We start from the raw sequence: 18078 nt of genomic DNA on the forward strand, positions 1-18078 counted from the left end.
GCACGGTCAGTGGGCAGTCAGGAGCTCCATCGCCCCATCCTCCCAGAACCCTCTACCCCATCTGCTCTGCGCTCTAGTCCCTAAGTTCTACACATCATTTCAGCACCATCTCCCAGCCCTCCCCACCTCCTAAAACCTGGTGACTACATAATTTGAGGGGACACTTTTGAGGATGAAATAGAGTATTATTAAGTATTGTGCTGGGATAACCGAGTCAACCGGATCATATGGTCACCCACCTTAAAACTCTTTGATTGTGTCCTCTGGAAATCTGTCATCAGCATCACCTCCTGTATCCTCATCCTTTGTGGGAATATTTTCTTTTTCTTCCTGCTGTCACTGAAGCCTGCGTCCCCTGGGGAGGGCCCTCTCAAGTGGTGGCTGTTTTCCCCCACACCCCTCATTCCACTGAAGGCAGGGGAAGGGTCTCCCACACTCCTCATGGGCATCTCTAGACCATTCTTGCTCTCTCCCTTTTCCCTAAAAACGCCCTCTCTTTGAATCTCATGTCCGTGGACTCTTTGTTGGTGGTGCAGGCACCTGTTCCCCTCATTCTTTGGAGGAATTGGGGCCTCACTGTCACCTTCCCCACTACTCTGACATATTTCTTGGTGATTTCAATATCCACATCTCTTTTTCTCACACCCTATTTCCAGTCTATCAGTAAATCCTGCTGGATCCACCTTCAGAATACATCTGAAATCTGAGGACTTCTCACCTCCACCATGACGTCCTTGGTCCAAGACACCGTCAGATCACATCCCCTTCCTTCTGCTCTTGCCCCCTTCACGGTAGCTCTCATACAGCAGCTAGAGCCCACAGGCCCTGCATGATTTGTGCCCTGCCTCCGCCCCTGGCTCTGAGCTCTGGTCACACTGACCTCCTTGCTCGCTTGCAGATGGACCAAGCGAGCCCCCGCTCAGAGCCCCTGCTACTTCCATTTGCTCCCAGATATTCCCACACTCTGCTTTCAGGTCTTTAATCAAATCTCCCCATCTCCGTGAGCCCTTCTGACACTCGCCCTATATATTTTATTTACTTTTGGGTTTGTTTCCCCCGTTAGAAAGCAGCCTTCACAAGAGCAGAGATTTTCCTCTGTTTTGATCATTACTTTATCCCCATTGCCTCAAATAGCGGTTCTCAAAGTTGAGCCTACATCAGCATTACCTGGAGGACTTGTTCAAACAGACTGCTGGGCCTAGTAAGTAGGTCTGGGTTGGGCCTCAAAATTTGCATTTCTAGTAAGTTTCTCTGTGCTGCTGATGCTGCTGCTCCAGGTCCATACTCTGACAACCACTGGTCTAGAGCAATGCCTGCCCGCAGTAGGCGTCCACTCCCTGTGCGCTAAGTGAGTAAATGAGTGAGTAAAGGCTGGGGCTAGGAGAAGAGTGTGAGCCTGGAAAGGTAAGTTGGGCCCTTTTCGCTGAGGGCCTCGAATGCAAAACCAAGGAGTTTGGCTGCACCTGCCACCATGGGGGCTTAGAACAGCATGCACCACAGTGGGAGCTGGGATTCAGGGAGAGGGGTGAAGTGACCCCACCACCATGGACCCCACGCCTCTGATTCACGCCTAACCCTGCCTTTGTCTTCCCAGAGTATGCAGAGAACATCGGGGACGGCCGGAGCGCCGAGTTCCGGGAGAACGAGCAGAAGCGCATCCTGGGCTTGCTGGAGAACTTCTAGAGGCCCTCGGCCCTGTGCCGCAAGGGCTCTCTCTGGGCCTCCCTCTCAGAAACAGTTTTTACACAGCTCACTGTGACTTTTGGACAAATTAAAGCTAGTTTTGGTATTCCTGGGCTGACGTTCTTTGTAGCAGACTGTCCCCTCCAACCTTTCCCCAGCTGCTGCTGCGGGGCACATCTGGGCCAGGTCCGTGGTTGGCTCACTCCACCAGTGAGGGAGCCGAGGCTCAGAGAGGGATCAGTGGTGAAGCAGCCGCTGTGGCTGCTCTGGGGGTACTGCAGCGAGGCTGCCCGTCTGTAAGTGGGAAGGGGGAGGCATGGGCGAGTGACCTCTGCGGGGCTTCCGGCCCTGACACAGTCTGGGCGTGTGACATGAGGCACATGGCTCCTGCAGAAGCACCCCCGAGGAGGCTCCTGTGGCACTGTGCGGCCGGCCGCAGCGCCCTCAGAGCAGCCTTCTGAGCCCCAGCCACCATCAGAATCCCTCTGGGAGGGAGGGAGGCTTAAAAATACCTCGGTGCGGGGCCTCGCCAGGGCAGTGGCTTCAGAAGCTCAGGCGCCAGCCGGGAGCGCGTGTCATTTCAGACTCCCAGGTGGTTCGTGCATCGGGGCGAGGGCCGCTCCTTTAGAGCAGACAGGCCTTGGGCCACACCCAGCTGCCCCTCCACCAGCTGCGGCGGTTTGGATACGCGGCTTTGCCTTCCTGCACCTCCCTGCCTCCATCTGCACAGTGCGGGGTGATCAGACCCAGTTGGTGCTTATGAGGATGAAATGACCCGTTTAAGCGTGTGGCACGGTGGTGAGCATGCGGCAGGTGTGTTATAAGTGGTTCCGTTTGTCCTTCCCTCGCTCATCTGTGGCTTCACATTGAAGTTTCACCATTGACCCGCGTTGTGAGAAGGCCAGTCTCCTTTACGGAAGTCAGCGGGCCTTTGGCGTGTTCTTAGCCTGTCACAGCAGAACCCTCATGCATGAGTGGGGAGGCGGAAGGCCAGCCGACTTAGAAGAGCAGCCTTCCATCAAGGTGCAGTGTTTACCCAGATGAGCAGATAGGCTACAGAGGCCGCCACACCCTGCGCGGCACCCCTCACCTTTCTCGAACCCCGGGGGACAGGGCTCCACGCAGCCACTCCCACCTGGCCGGAGTTGGCATGCCAGGTGAAACTCCTTTGCCATTCCAAGCCTCCACCCGAGAGGACTGTGAATAAGGTGGCCTCTGTGTTGTGCCTGGCATTGGGCTGGCGACAGCACAAGGGAGTAAGACAGACTCTGCCCTCCTGGGGTCCATGTCAGCCTGCGTGGACGGTACACCTGCGTCGTTACGTGGTAGTGTTCCCGCAGGGAGGTGGCAGGACTGTGTATCAGGCCCTGCTACAGAATCACTTGCCATACAGTCACATTTTGGATTTAGTTGTTTTTATTTCACTTTTCTGTGACTGTCATAGCTTCCATGTATCGACTGTCTGCCATATGCTACTTGCTTTACATCCATTCTTTCTGACTACACAGCAGCCCTGCTGGCATTGTTATCCCCGATTTCCCGAATCCGAGACTGAGGTCTCAGCAAGGGTAGCTTGTGCAAGCTCTGTCTAACTCCGCAGTCCGTGGTCTGCTCTCCACCGAGCTGCCTCTTTCTAGAAGATAATCACGGATCAGTGACATTGCACTTCGATCTGTTCCACTGTCGATGTGTGGTTTTATGAATTTACAAATAAGGCATGTCCAGTTGTAACCTATAGAATCATAGACGTTTTGAACTAAGGTTGGTACTTTAAAGATCATTAGTACTTCAGCTTTATTTTCTTTTTAGATTTTGTTTTTAACCAGGTAATGCTTGTACGTGGTGCAGAAGTTCAAAATTTAACAAAAGGGTGTAGAGTGAGGAGTCCCCCTGCCGTCTCCCGCCCCCTCACCCTCCCTCTCCCGGGAGGCAGCCGCTGTTGCCTGATTATCTGTCCAGATCTGTCCCGCAGTTTTCCAGCTGTTTCTCCCAAAGCCCCAGATGCACCCGAAGCCAGCATAGCAGAGAAGGAGCGTAGGGCTCAGGCCGCTCAGCCCCCGGCTGTGATGGCTGCGCTGCCCTGCTTCATGTATTGGGGCGCCTCCTAAGAGTTTGTTTGACCACCAAGTCCCTCTGCTAAAAGCTACTCTGAACTCACACCTTCACTTCACAAATGAGAAAGTGGTCCTCTTCTCCGTCAGTTTTGTGACAGGACGGTTTGAGGGGATCGTGAAGTGTAATCCCTTACGAATCAAGACGGGTCACAGTTCCAGGGTGGGGGACCAAGGAGACGGGGTGAGGAGAAATCTTTACCCTCTGCTTTCTAGTTTTAACAGCTCACGACACAAGGCTATGAAAAGCTTGGAACCAGGTGAAGATCCTCATTACTAACCTTGCTAACCCACGGGCTCCTGGGGTGTGGTGCTGCCTCTGGTGTGCTCAGGGCTGGAACGAGTGCCTCACAGAGCGGCCCCACCCCTCCTGAGGACTTCCTGGCCTGCCACCGAAGGCTGCCTCTGCCCTGTGATTCCAAACTCGACTTCGGGGCCTGCCCGCCCTTGGGCTTCACGAGCTCTCCGCTTCCAGCGAAGCCCCTTTGTGTCCATGCTTGTGCCCGTAGCTGAGTGGCGCCAGGGCGTTGCATCCCAGCGGGATAGTGCTCCTTTTCCTTTCCAAATACGGCAATAGAATAGCCTTTAAGCAATCTTAGCCAGGATTTCTTCGCGAGGGAGATGAGGGTTTCATTTTCCTCTTCCTTTGCAGCTCGCTGCTCTGTTTGTGGCGGTCGGCACGCCTGAACGCAGTGGCGGCGAGATGGGCTGTGTCTCATTTAGAGCGATTTGCATGCAGCCTGCATTCCTGCTTCATCTGGGGGAACGTCATCAGGAAGCTTGAAGGCATCCTTCGGTCACCCCCCACAGCAGCGCCAGTGCCCAGGTGGCATCTTCTGCCATTACCAGAAGCGTCAATTAGTGTCTACAGGGAGACGAGACTCGCTTTCCTAAAGGCAAAAACTTCTTGATTAGATTTTCTTACCCAAAAGTAGAGGTGAAAGCAGAGCCCCATTTTTCAATCTGTCCTGCTCCTTGGTGCACATGGAAAGTGGTTGATGGCACAGCGGTGGCCTCGTTCTCTGTGCCCGGAAAACGCGAGTGTTCCTCCAGTCTCCTTTTTCTTGATTAGGTAACACATGCCCTTGGCATAAACTTCGGAAGTTACATACGGGTCTACAGTGTGTAAATCTCCCTGCCAGCTGCGTCCCCTGGCCACCCAGTGCCCCTCCCCAGAAGCAGCCACTGCTAATGAGCCGGAGTGTCCTTTCAGAGAGAGTCTTATGTGTTTTCAAATGAATAAAAATATATTTAACACAAATGCTAACATATCATGTTCTCTGCTCCTCACCTCGCTTTCACTCCATGTCTTCCAAAGGCACATGGAGCTGCCCTCAGTCCTCTAGGAGCCGGACGCTGTCATAGGGCTGTACCGTCACCTAGTTAATTGTGTTAGTGGACGTTTGGGTTGTCTCGGCTCTCTGGCTATTCACTGCTGCAGTGACCATCCATGTATAGGACGTCATTTCACACACATGTGAGTTGAAATTCCAAGCAGAATTGCAAAGTCAGAGAGGATGTGTGTTTTTCATTGTGATAGATGCTTCCTCGTGCCCTGCTTCCATCAGTGGTTTGTGCGAGCGCCACCCCACACCCTCCCCAGCCCAGTGTTGGCGATCCAGGGGAACGTTTGTCAGACGAGTGAGGTTATTTAGTGTTTTAGAAGAAAGGATTGAGCGCGTGCCATTTTAGCTAATACTAAATGAACTCTTTCTATGAGTGAAGTTCTTTGCTCAAATTAGCTCATTTAACCGTCCTTCCTGAGGCGTTGGTACTTTTATCATCAAGCCCATTTCACAGATGAAACTAGATTGAGAGGGTCAGTGGCTTACAAAGTGACAGCGCTGGGGGTGGAGCCGTTCCGGAGCCCCTACTGACCTCGGAGCCACACTGTCTCCAACTCAGCGGGCGAAGAGGGGCCTGGGTGAGGCGGACAGGGCGGCTGCCTGGCGGTGCAGCATGCGTCAGAAGCAAAAGCCTTCAGCGGCCTTGTGCAGGAAGCCCCCGAGAGGCAGCCCTCCGCTGGCCTCTGGGCTGAAGTCCACGATGGCGTGGCAGGGCCTTAGCTCCCTGCAGACCTGGGCAGCCGGCCGCATCGCTCATCTGCCAGGGGCTGTGGGGCCAGGTTTCCTGGCTTGGGATGGCAGTCACCTGGACGCGGCCCTGGCTGCTCGCCCGTGGGAAGGAGGAAGTCCGAGAAACATTTGGAAGGTTAGGCTTTCCCTCTGCAGCACGAGGAGCAGCCGCTGTGGAGCTCGCTCGCAGTCGGTACCCCTGCCTGCCCGCCCCCGTCCACCCGCCTCTGCCCGTCCGCTGAGCTCGTACTCCTCAGCCCAGGCTACACGGCGCCGCCTCCTCCCAATCATCTGCTCTGGGTCACCACCAGGCTGGGCACTGGGGGCCTGCACCCAGGTTCAGAGACAGCTGGAACTCTCCGCCGGAGCCAAACAGCATCACAGGAGAGCGATGATGGCCTGCGAGAGGCCAGCAGAGGCTGTGGGACAGAGGAGGCCCCTCACCCGGCAGGAGGATCAGGAGAGACGGGACATGCACCACAGCTCCGTCTTGAGTGACTGCCACAGAGGCCTTAAGATGGCCCTGAGTCTCACAGAACAAGAGGCAGAAAGTCATTCGAGGCAGAGGGATGCACAGCAAAGGGATGGGGGCAGAGAAAGCGGGGCCTTGAGGCTTTTCACAGTCACCTCATTGGATGCTCTGGCTTCCCTGAGGCCGGCAAGGCCGGGGTGAAGGAGCTCCTGGTTGCGATGACAGAACCTGACAGAACTACATGCGTGCTGAGTCTCTGCTTTTTGGGAACCTGGGGGCATGTTGGTCCAGGGTCACAGAGTTTGTTCCAGGACGAGTCATCTCTGCTTCCCCAGACTCTTTCACCCCTGAATGACGGGGAAGCAGGTGACAAAGCTGCCATTCTGACCCCTCAATCAGGATCTGGCCTCGCGGAGTCATCCACGAAGTGCGCAGGCCCCAGAGAGGCTGACAGTAGGAGCGAGGCCACTACCCCAAGGCAGCAGGAAGGCTGGTGGGAGGCCTCAGTCTGTCCACAGCCCCTGCAAAGAGGCTTCGCTCTAAAGCCCTAGAGAGCAGCTGGGGAAAGCCACCAGAGTCGAGGCTACAGAAGCCAGGGCCGTGGTCCAGCCACAGCTGGGGAAGGCTCCAGCCTGGCTCCAGCTCCTGGGCCCCAGCGGTCAGCGCATCCAGAAAACACCAGGGAGCAGAAGGGTAGGGCACCGGGGCCCCCAGTCCGGCCCCCGTGAGACGTGAGCATGTCTCTCACCCTCTCAGGATCTCTGTTCTTCAGTAGGGGCCTGGTGAGAGGGTCTCTGAGGGTCTAGCCTGGGGAATCCCCACGGGCCAGTACCTGTGACCAGCTCATGGCACCCAGGTCATCATCCACCCCCACCCCATCATGTATTGAACACCTGCCCTAACCCATGCGGGAAACAAAGGAAATCGTCCCTGCCCTCAGAGCTCACATCCTCACAGGACAGATGAAAAGACAATAAACATGTAAACAAATACAGAGAATGATTACTGAGTGTTCTAAAGGAACACAAGGTGCAAGGTGATGGAGACTAGTTAACGGGAAACCAACTCGAGGCTGGCTGGTCTGGGAAGGCCTCATGGGTGAGGTGCCTTTGAGCTAAGTACTGAATGATGTCAAGGAGCAGGACAGCCCAAGAGCTGGCAGAGAGGGATCTAAAGGGCACAGGTGCAAAGGTCCTGAGGCAGAGAGAACACCATCATTCTCCCGCAAAAAGCCGAAAGAAGCCACTGTGGCTGGACCCAAGAGTGAGGCAGGGGCCAGACCTTGTGGGGCCTTGAGGACTAGAGGAGTTTTGAATGTGGGAGGGATGCTATCCGATTTTGAAAAGATCCCTTTGACTGTTGTGTGGAGGATGGCTCTGTGGAGACCAGTGTGGACATGCAGACCCAAGAAGGGCTGGCGTACTCATCCATGGAGGAGATGCCGTGCTTTGGACCAGGGGGAGGAAGCGGGGTAGAGACAAGGGGATTTGGACCTGTTGAGGCAGAGCCAGCTGGTCACTGTGCAGGGAGGGGCCCCTGCCCCGGGGAGCAACTTCCCGGGCCCAGTGGGAGGCGGTGGGGCCTGCAGAGAGAGCTGCTCAGTATATAAATATCTTTAATGAATAAATAGAAGTGCTTCTAGGGCTGGCGGAGTCGTATCATTTCCACCTGCCGTAAAATTTCATTAGAGGCAGGTGCTGCAGGGAGAGAGGAATGGGTGCAATCCATCTGCCCGCCCACGCTCAGGCCCGCCTCCCCCACGCCCTGCAGGACGGGCATCCAGGCCTTCTCCCCAGGCCTCGCCGGCCCGAGGTGTCTGGGCCTTTCCCTTCCCTACCTCCCCAACCCCACTCCTTGAACAGGAGCGGGCAGCCTGGGGGGGTAGGAGTGGCCTGCCGCCAGAAATGAGGAGCTGCCCTCTCCTCCCCTGGGGAACTGTCACAGTTCCTACCCCCGCACCCCTACGCCAGACCTGCAGGGACGTGACCCTCTCCCAGTCCCCTGCAGATGAGATGAGTTTCAGAGGAGCCGTGATCCACACCGCTGACTTCCTGTGGCAACGGGGCTAGGGGAAGCGGGCCTTGGGTCATCCAGTTTTACGAATGAGGAAATAGAGACCCCAAGAAAGTAGGTGACTGTCCTGATCACAGCATCAGCAGATCCGGCCCTGAAAAACTCCCATGGTGTGAGCCACGTTATGAACCCCTCCTTGAGGCCCGGCTCCACGTGGAGCGCTTGGCGTGCACCATCTCATGGAGGCCGCCCCACGTTCCTGTGACGGGAGACCATCTCCACCCTATTCTGCAGATGACAACATTGAGGCCCAAAGAGAACTGGGATCCAGGCCACCCCAGCAGTCAGCAACAGGACCGGAGGAGGGTGCAGGTCAGCAGCCCCTTTCTAGGTTTTTCAAGTGTGGTGGCACTAGGATTGTTTTCTTGCACCTGTAAACCATCAAAGTGGGAGTCTTTGAAGGATTGGGAGGGAAAATTCACTTAGTGCCTACATGTGCTGGGCAGTCTCTGAACTGAAGGCCACTGTCCCCAGAACCTTGCCACATCCCTATAGCATTTTCCAAGGTTGCCATGCTCACCTCCATTTTACAAATAAGAAAAGGAACCACAGAGAGATCAAGGAATTTGCCCAAGGTCACACAGCTCTGTCACTGCTGCTGGCCGCGGCTTCCAACGCTCAAACAATGGGGATCCTCGGGCCCTTCCCTTGGCCCCACTGCCACCCACCCTCAGTCCATGAGTGTGAGGCCAGGAAGGTTGGCCAAATGGGCAGGCTGGCAACCTGCCCGAACCCACGGTTATCAGTTCAGCTCATTAAGCGGCAGTGAAAGGGCATGGCTTGGCCCAGCTGCTGGCCATGGCGTCTCACTCTGGCCCTCTCGGGAGCAAGGCCCGAGGACAGGTCCTGCTTTGAGCAGCTGCAAGCAGAAATGTCTGTAAGTGAGGATGTCCAAAGACACACGAGCCAAGCATCCCTGGGCCAGCCCGCGGTCCCATGAGGGCAGGGAGCCCAGGGTGTGGACGCAAGATCCTGTCTGTCATCTTTATGGATCCCCTTCTCTCCCTGTGCTTTCTCGCTCACTTCCCCGTGGCCTGTGAGCGATTCATCCGTGTTTGCACCTTCCAGGATGAATGGACAGACCCAGGTGGCAAACACCCGAGCCCGGGGCCTTTATGAGCAAAGAGGGGTGGGGGGGGCAAGTGCTCTTTCGGGGGTTAGGAGCTGAACCAAAGCACCGTGGGCCTGAGCAATGGTCCAGCCACTGCTCACAGCCCTACCAATGCCCCCTCCCCCTGTGCCTGTGACATGCCCTCCTCCTCTGTGACCTGCCCCACTTCCCATTTCCCCCCGCTGGTTCTACTCATTGCTCAAGACCAGCTCTGCCAGCCGCCCTCTCTGGCATCTGGAGCACAGTCCCGCCCTCTGGGGCACCCAGCCCGTGGGGAGACCCATGCAGGCAGAGCCCCATCAGCCAGAGCAGGATAAGCCGAGGTCCCCAGAACCCGGCCCGCTCTGCCCTCAGCCCTGAGGCCCCGCAGCTCCTCTTCCACCCACTGCCGTGCATTCCTCAGGCCCCCGGGGAGCCTTCCCTGAGTCTGCTGCTCCCCACTGGCCCTGTGAGCTGCCCGGCTGGGGGCTGCCTCCATCCGTTTCTGCAGTGCAGCACCCAGCACGGGGCTGCCACCCAGGAGGTGCTCCCGCCACATTTCTTCAGCAGATATTTTCTGAGCACCTACTGTGTGCCAGGGCCTGTGCTGGGCTGTGGGGATAGAGAACAAACAAGGCAGACAGACTCCTTGCCCTGCTGCCTTCCTAGCAGAGGGAGACAGAAGTAAACAAGCGAGAGAGAAGCCAGCAAGGCAGCTTGAGGTGGCCACTGGAGCTATAAAGAAAATAAAAGAGAGTGACTGGAAGGAGGGCGGCTCCTCTGGATGGTCAGGGAAGACCCTGCTGAGGAGGTAATTTCGGAGTTGACACAGGATTGATGAGCAGAGCAGCTGCCAGGGGAAGTTGGGAATAAGATTCTAGGCAGAAGAAATAGCAAGTGCAAAGGCCCTGGAGCAGGAGTCTGATTTACATATGCGAGGAACAGCCAGATGTGCCATATGAAGGGGAGGAGAGTGGGAGGAGATGGATTTGCAGAAGTGGGCAGGGACCAGACCACACAGGGCCTTGTTAGCCACAGTAAGGAGTTGGGGTTTCTCCCATATGCCATGTAGATTTTAAACCACTGGAGGGTTGTAAGCAGAAGAGGGAAGTGATCACAGGGAGTGTGCTTGGACCACAATGAGGGAGCAAAGGAGGAGGGGGATGGATGAAGGAAGGGAGGATGAGAGGACGAATGGGGAACAAAGGGCAGAGACTGAGATTCTGGCTGCCAGCAACGAGGAAATGCCACCATGGACAGGGCAGGACCTGGGTCCCTCCTGTCCTCTGCGTCCCTTCTGGTCCACTGTCTGGAGTGACCGGTGCCCAGACTGGGCTCCCAGCCGTCAGCGCAGCAGACACAAAAGCAGCTGGAGCCAGGCTGGGAAGCAGGGGCTCTGGGGACGCCTGAGCTGAGCTGTGTCTGCGAGGTCCCTGACGCTTCTGGGAGGAGCAGCGCGGCCTGGGGTGGGGTACAACGGGACGGGGGGACGGGGGACGGGGACTTCCCCAGGTGGGAAGACAGGACAGGCTTCCAGGAGAGGCACGAGCGAGCAGGGCGGAGTAGAGGCAGGGAGGCGGGAAAGAGTCCAGCTCTGAGCAAGGGCCTTACAGACCCCAATCCAATTAATTGTCACCATAACCCTGTGGAGGGCGAGTTGCTGACTCCCTTCTGTAGAGGGAAACCAGGGCTCAGAAAAGGGGAGAGGCCGGACTGTCGTACATCTGTTCCAGGGGAGAGCTGAGACTTGCACTTGAAGACTAAGAATGGTCAGTAAAATATATCCCAACATTCTTGTGGGCAATGGGGCGTCTACTTGGCAGGTGGGGCAGGGGGAGGGGGCTGATACTGTCAAAGACGTGCAGCAGGCAGAGTGGCTCGTTCTTCCTGAGGCATCAGGGAGGGCATCGTGGAGGAGGCGGCATTTACACTCAGCTGTGAAGAGTGATGAGCTTTGGATGGTGGAGAATTGAGCAGAGAGGAGGAAGGGGGAGTGGGAGAGGCTTGGAGGGAAGAGCACAGCAAAGTCCCTGAGGGAAGAAGCATGTCGCCGCCGCCGTTGGAGGAATTGTCACTGCTCGGGGCAGCCAGAGCCTGGGTGAGGGAGCGGGGCAGGGAGGAGGCCGGGAGAGCAGAGAAGGGCTGGCGCTGTTGTCTAGGTGAGCACAGCAGTGGAGGCTGTGAGCCTGAGGATGGAGAGGAGAAGACAGACCTGAGAGCCATGGAGTTGGAGTTAGAATGACCTGTGGGGTCAGTCTGGCCACCTCGCCTGGCCAGAGACGAAAGCCATTCCTTAATGCATTTCCCCATCTCTCCAGCCATCCCCCCACCCTCTCACCCTCCCGTCCATCCAGCACGCATCGGTCCCCTCTCTGTTTCGGGAGGGAGGGCACGGGGAGGTCTGCACGGGTCCCTGGCTCTCTGGAGCACCCCAGGGTCCAACGGGGAGACCACCGTGACAAGAGGCGATCGCAGCCCAGCATGTGGAGCATGGGAGATAAGGGAGACAAAGTTGGGAGGAGGGAGTGGGGGCAGGAGAGGAGGGAGGGGGCTCAGCGCAGCCCAGCTCCACCTCGGGACGGCAGGTCTGCAATGTCACCGTCCCAGACAAAGGACAGTACATTATTAGTGTTATTAATTATCATTAATCTAATTAAATGGCAATTACAATTGAGAACACAGTGATAAAAATGCCACCTTGGGTTTAAATGCTCCTTCTCCTCCGGCATCGGAGTGAGGGATTTTCCACGAGCTCAGCACCCCCCCCCACCGCGGCACTGTGCTCGCAGTAGGGGCACAGCAGCCCTTGTGTTTCTGAGTCCAGCCGAGGGACCACGAGGTCGGACTCCCCTCATTTACAGATGGGCAAACTGAGGCCCAGGAAGGGGGAGGGACAGGCACCGGGGTCCCCTGCAAGTCTGGGGTGAAGGCAAATTTGAGCCAAGAAGCCTGATTCCCGGCTGCCTCCCACCCTACTCCATCCCTAACGGCCTTTTTTTCCTTAGGAAAAACAGCTGTCAGAGGCAGCCATCCTGTTACCGATTAAACAAGGCAAGTTCTATCGGAACAGAGCCGGAGACACCCCTGGACACCTAATTACACAGTCTGGAATGAGAATATGGTCAGGGAAGTAGAAGTACGAACAAACTGTGCAGTGGGAGAGCAGGGCCGCCCTCCGCATCGCCAGAAGCTGTCGTCTCCCCGAGGCCTCCGGACAGGACGCTCTTCTGGTCCTTGAACGACATCCCCCCTCCCCAGAAGGGCTCACAGCTGTGGGGACCCCTGCCGAGCACCACCCCCACCACAACCAGCCAGGGCTCCAAGGCTGAAGCGGGGCACCCTCTCAGAGCCTGCTCCAGAACTCCCTGGAAAACAGGTGTCATTTCAGGCCTCAGGCCAGGGCGTTTGGGGACCCAGCGAGGTCAGGCAGAGCTGGGCTGGAGCGCACCGGCCTGGCCCCGGAGCCAGGGCTCTGTGTGGGCGCCACCCGTGGGGGTGGCCTCTCCTCTGGCCAGGCCCCCGGAGGCCGGCCCAGGAGGCTTTGTCCCGTGGCGGTGTTGGCGCAGAGGGCTGGGGTTTGCTGTCCCTCCAACTGTGCAATCCTGCAATTCCGCGTGGGGCAGGACTGCGAGGTGGGGGCAGAACCCCGTCTGCCTCCGCTGCCGTGTCCCCTGCGTGGACTGGTGGCCAGGCAGACGCTAATGAACTAGCGCATCCGAGGTTCACCCCACCATGTTTCCAGAGCATCTCAGTGTCCGAACGTGACAGAGGAGTCTGCTCTCGAGGAACCCCTGAGGGGGAGACAGAAAGAGGGGAACCAAATGATAGAATTTCACACAGAAAGAAGTGAGATGAAGAAAATAAGGTAATGAGGTAAAGAGCAAATTAGAGCATGTGTGTGTGTGGGCAGGGGCGTCTACTGGAGATAAGATGGTTCTGGAAGGCCCCTCTGAGGAGTGTGTGAGCTGAGACCTGAATGGTGAGCAGGAGCAGCCAAGGGCCGAGCTGGAGGAATGTTCCGGGGGGACGAACAGTGAGTGCAAACTGAACGAACTGCCGGGGGTGTATGAGTGAGCGGGCCGGAGAAGGGAGAGGGAGTCTCCCGTGAGAAGACAGCCTGGAGCCAGGGCCAAGCCATGTCCCCCGCTCCCCGTGTCCTCCATGGCTCACAGGCCCTCTGAGGGTCCTGTGTCCCCACACTGTGCCCGCAGCGGTGGGGCGTCCTCCTTGGGCCCAGCTGTCTCCTCCCTCCCCTTCCCTACCCCACAGCCCCCACCCACACTACCCCCACACAGGGCCTCCTCCAAGGTGACTCGCTCGTCCGTTATTGTTAGCATTGCTGCTGGGCCATTAATCATCATTACCCCGCCCCTCTGCCCTGCTTTTCACTTTCCACCTCAACACAGGTCAAGGGGCCTAAGGAAAAAGTCACCAGCTTTCTGAGTGTGAGTGTCCATCTCTGAATGCGAGACCCACCCACGACCCTGGCATTCTGCCTCCTCAGGGCTGTGGGATCTGACTCCAGCCTTCGGGCCGGGTGACCTGGAACGAGTGGCTGGGCTCCCGGAGCCTCCTTTTTTGCCTCTAACGCAGAGATGGTGACGGTCCCCAGCCCCTCCATCATGCGCCTCCTGCATAGGCTCGCTGATTTACGCAGCAACCCTGCAAGATGGAGACAGGACTTTCACCTTGACCACCCCCTTACAGATGCGGCCGGGGCCTAGGAGGGGCCATATGGCCTGGCCAAGGTCACATGGCCGGTAAGTGGTGCAGAGGGATTAAAACTCAGGCTCTGGGGGAAAGGTGGGGTGGGGGGTGGGCACAAAGGGTGAAGTGGTGCACCTACAACACGAATGACAAACATTAATGTACAACTGAAATTTCACAAGATTGTAACCTATCATTAACTCAATTAAAAATAAAAAAGAAAAGAAACAAAAACAAAAAATAAAAAAACTCAGGCTCTGGCTGAGGTTAGACCATAGTGATGTTTCAACACAAATCTCCCGATTCTGAGAGTTGTCTTGTGGTTACATAAGCATATGTCTTTGTTTTAGCAAATGCACACTAAAACATTCAGAGGGGGTGGCGCAGCATGTACGTACTCTGCCTGCGACTTTTCTGTAAGTTGGAGACTAGTTCAAAATTTTCAGTTAAAATATCCAAAATACAGAAACAAAAACCAAACAGACAAGGCCTGTGCTCCTTCCGCACTGGGCCCAGTGTCCAGGCTGGGCTGGCTGCTGATGGGGACACCTCCGATCTCACTGCCCCCTGCGAGGTGGGTGACGTCTTTTTACCCCTCACTTTGCAAATGGAAGCTCAAAGCTGTTGGGTCATTTTCTGAGGCCCCACAACCAGCAAATGAAAGAATCCCTGCCCTGAGGAGCTCCCACTTAGTGAGGGGGACCTGCACGGGCAGGGGCTCAGCAGTGGCTTGTGACTGAGTGAGCCTGCGGCTGGTAGCCTGGCAGCAGGAAAGACCCCCGGGGGCGAGGGTGCTGGATGCCAGGCTGCTGGGGGCCAGGGCACTGGGCCAGTGGTGCCCCCGCCCCTGCCCTTTAGAGCCCTCGGTCCTCCCCGGGAGAAGAGGGGAGCCCCGGGCTCCCACCCTGTCAAGGGCTGACGGGTCCTCACAGGCCCCAGAGCTGGTGCCCACGTCTGCACCTCAAGCTGCTGCGTGTTTTCTTGTCTCTGACTGTAAACAGATTTGACTAAAGAGGTAAATGAGAAGTTAATTAGAGAGAACATGATTGATGAGGCAGTTTTCCGTGATTGGGAGGCGTGGAAAGGATGGGGCTCCGGGTGCAGAGGCGAGGGGGAGGGGAGCTGGAGAAAAACCCACGGCCGTGGACCTGGAGGGGCACCCAGAGCGGCGAGAGGCCGCTCAAGCCTGCCCTTTCTCCTGGGCTCCAGGGTCAACACCAGGCCCCCAGGCACGAGGGCCCGGGTGAGCACTCCGGAAGACCCCGTAAGTAGGACCAGGTCCCTGCTGGGCTCCGGGGCGGAGCAGCCACCCTCTCCTGTGTGTGGCCAGAACTTTTGCCCTGGATGTCCAGGCCAGGATGGGGAAGAGGCTGAGCTCATCGCACACTCACACGGCTCTGGGCCCTGTGCCTCTTCTCAAAACCTCGCAAGGTCCATGCTGTACCTCTGTTTTCTAGACTCGGTGCTCTGGGAGATTCAGAGAGCTGAACTAACTTGCCCAAGATCACACAGCTAATAAGGACGGAGCTGAAACTGACCTCTAGAGCCTGTGTCTTTCCAAATTCCAGACTATGTGCCCGGTCATTAGTCCGACTGCCCAGGGCTCCTCCCTACAGCCCCCCCTGCTTACATACCTCCGGCAATGGTGAGCTCCCTTCCTCCAGGGCAGCCCCTCCAGCAGCAGGACGGCTCTGGCTGTGGGAACGTTTGTCCTCGTGCAGACCTGGTCTACCTCTCTCCAGCCCACCTGCAGGGCCCAGCTCTGCCACTTGCCCGCCTCTTCATATCCCAGAACATGGACCCCCAGGGGAAGGAGGAACCTGAGAGGCCTCACCCAACTCCCTCATTCTCCTGGGGAAACTGAGGCCCAGAGAGGGACCAAAACACCAGAGTGACGCAGGGAGCTGATGTCACTGCAGGGCCCAGGACCCCCGATGGCTGAAACGCAGTGCTCAGGCCCTGCCACGCCCACATCTGCTGCTCCCCAGGCTGAATGACACCTCTGCACCCATCCATCCACTACTTCCCTCACTCATCCATTCAGCAAGAGGTGCTGAGGCGTGAGGAAGGTGGGTCGATCCCTCAAGGCGCTCCCAGCCCAGTCAGGGGAGGCAGGGCTGCGAAGGGGAGGGGTGATGGGCTGGGTGAGAGGGAGAGGTGGCCGCTCCAGGAGGTGGCACTGGAGCCCAGCTCTGGAAAAGGTGCAGGTGTTCCAGGCAGAGGGATCTGTGGTGGGAGGAGCATGGCACATTCTAGAAACCCCCAGAAGGCTAAGTGGGTGGAAGTGAGACTGAGGGGGAGCTCGTGGGAGGTGAGGTCGCAGAGGAAGCTGTCGGGATTTTATTCTAAGGCACGGGGACCACTTAGAGCTTTAAGTAGGGGAGGATGACTGGGTTTGCATCTGTGGAAGCGCGTCCTTTGGCCTTTGTGGGAGGACTGCCCATGGGGTACGGGGTGCAAGTGGGCTGGGGGGAGGCAGGAGTTGCCTGCAGCTGCTGAGAGATGGGCTGTGGACCAGGGCGAGTGCGGAGCGGGGGGATGGATGAGAGGGATGTCCGTGGGCAGGGCCGAGGGAGTGATTAGATCTCGGGGTGCAGGAGAAGTGGATGGACGGGGGCGCCGCTCCTGAGATGGGGAAGCCTAGAGGAGGGCAACACCTGAAGGGAAGATCAGAGCGTCGGGTGGGGGCGTGCTGGGTTTGAGGAGCCATTCAAGAGGAGATGCGCTATAGACAGGATGATGCCGGGTCAGGGCCACCGAGGCCGGAGCCAACTGGTGAGGCAGGTGCTGTAGTGAGCGATGGATGTTTAACTCACACAACAACCCTTTGCCATAAGCTCTGTCTTTATTCCCATTTTACAGATGAGGAAACAAAGGCTCAGAGAGGGAAAGGGCCCAAGGTCACACAGCCTGCAAGAGCCGGAATTTGAGATCCAAACCCAGGCCACAGCCTGCACTCAGGGCAGTCTGCCAGCTGCCTCGTGAGCGATCAGCTGGGCCTTCCCAGCCTCACTGGGGCAGGTGGGGGTTGGGAGAGAGCCCCTGCTCTGGGGAGCCTGCCCCAGCTGAGGGGACAGGAGCACCGGAGGAGGGAATGGCGATCCTGAGAAGCTAGCGGGCTGCTCCTGCCTTCAGACTCCAGGGACAGGGGAAGCAGGAGGTGCTGAGGCCAAGGCTGGACTGGGGCTCGTGGGACACACGCCTGACTTCTGGCCAGAGGCGGCCTCCATGGGGGCCTTCCAGCTCCCTTCCTGCTCAGTGCTGGGCCTTCCGGTTCCTCTGGCCGAAAGTGGAGGACAGTGACGGACGGGGGTCCAGCTCTGGATCCAGGCCCGTCTCTCTCTGCCCATGGGATGTGTGGCTTCAAAAGTCTCTGTCCTTCCCTGGGCCTCGGTTTCCCCACCTGTACAAAGCGGTAGCGCAATAAGATGACAACCAGAGTCCCTGGCAGCTATAGACTATCCTAGAGACAGCAAGGACAAACAAGTGAATAGCTAGCATTTCTTGAGTCTCTGCTGTGCACCAGGTGCTGAGGAAGGTTTCTCGTGCGTATCTCACTTAATTTTCACAAAACCTAATTAAGATAGGGATCCTAATCTCCACTTTTGAGATGAGGAAACTGAAGCTCAGAAAGGTTGAGTAGGTTTCCCAGGATCACACAGCTGGGATGGGGTGAGATGGAATCAAGCCTGCCTCTGCTGGCTTCAAATAAGGCCAGTGCTTGTTCTCCACACACAGCTCACTGTGCATGCGTGGGAGTGTGCGCGCATCAGGACCGCACCCTGTGAGGGCGTTCGAGAAAGCGGGGTTTTGGGGAAAGCCACGGACAGGAGTCTGGGAAGGAAAGTGCAGTGACTGTGGGTGGGA

At 57.2% G+C, this 18078-nt stretch overlaps 1 protein-coding gene across 2 annotated transcripts in view; it reads left to right on the top strand.

Moving 5' to 3' along the window:
- CTNNBL1 (catenin beta like 1) overlaps window positions 1–1789 on the top strand; it is a 154557-nt gene extending 152768 nt beyond the window's left edge. Inside the window, exon 16 of one of the 2 annotated variants that reach the window (XM_046679178.1) lies at window positions 1595–1789. In XM_046679178.1, the coding sequence (XP_046535134.1) occupies window positions 1595–1683 (89 nt within the window). In that variant the 3' untranslated portion in view covers window positions 1684–1789. The other variant, XM_046679179.1, reaches the window with a different exon arrangement.
- The last annotated feature ends 16289 nt before the right edge of the window (window positions 1790–18078 follow it).

The sequence above is a fragment of the Equus quagga genome, chromosome 12 (genome assembly GCF_021613505.1).
Source record: "Equus quagga isolate Etosha38 chromosome 12, UCLA_HA_Equagga_1.0, whole genome shotgun sequence".
NCBI classification, from domain to species: domain Eukaryota; kingdom Metazoa; phylum Chordata; class Mammalia; order Perissodactyla; family Equidae; genus Equus; species Equus quagga.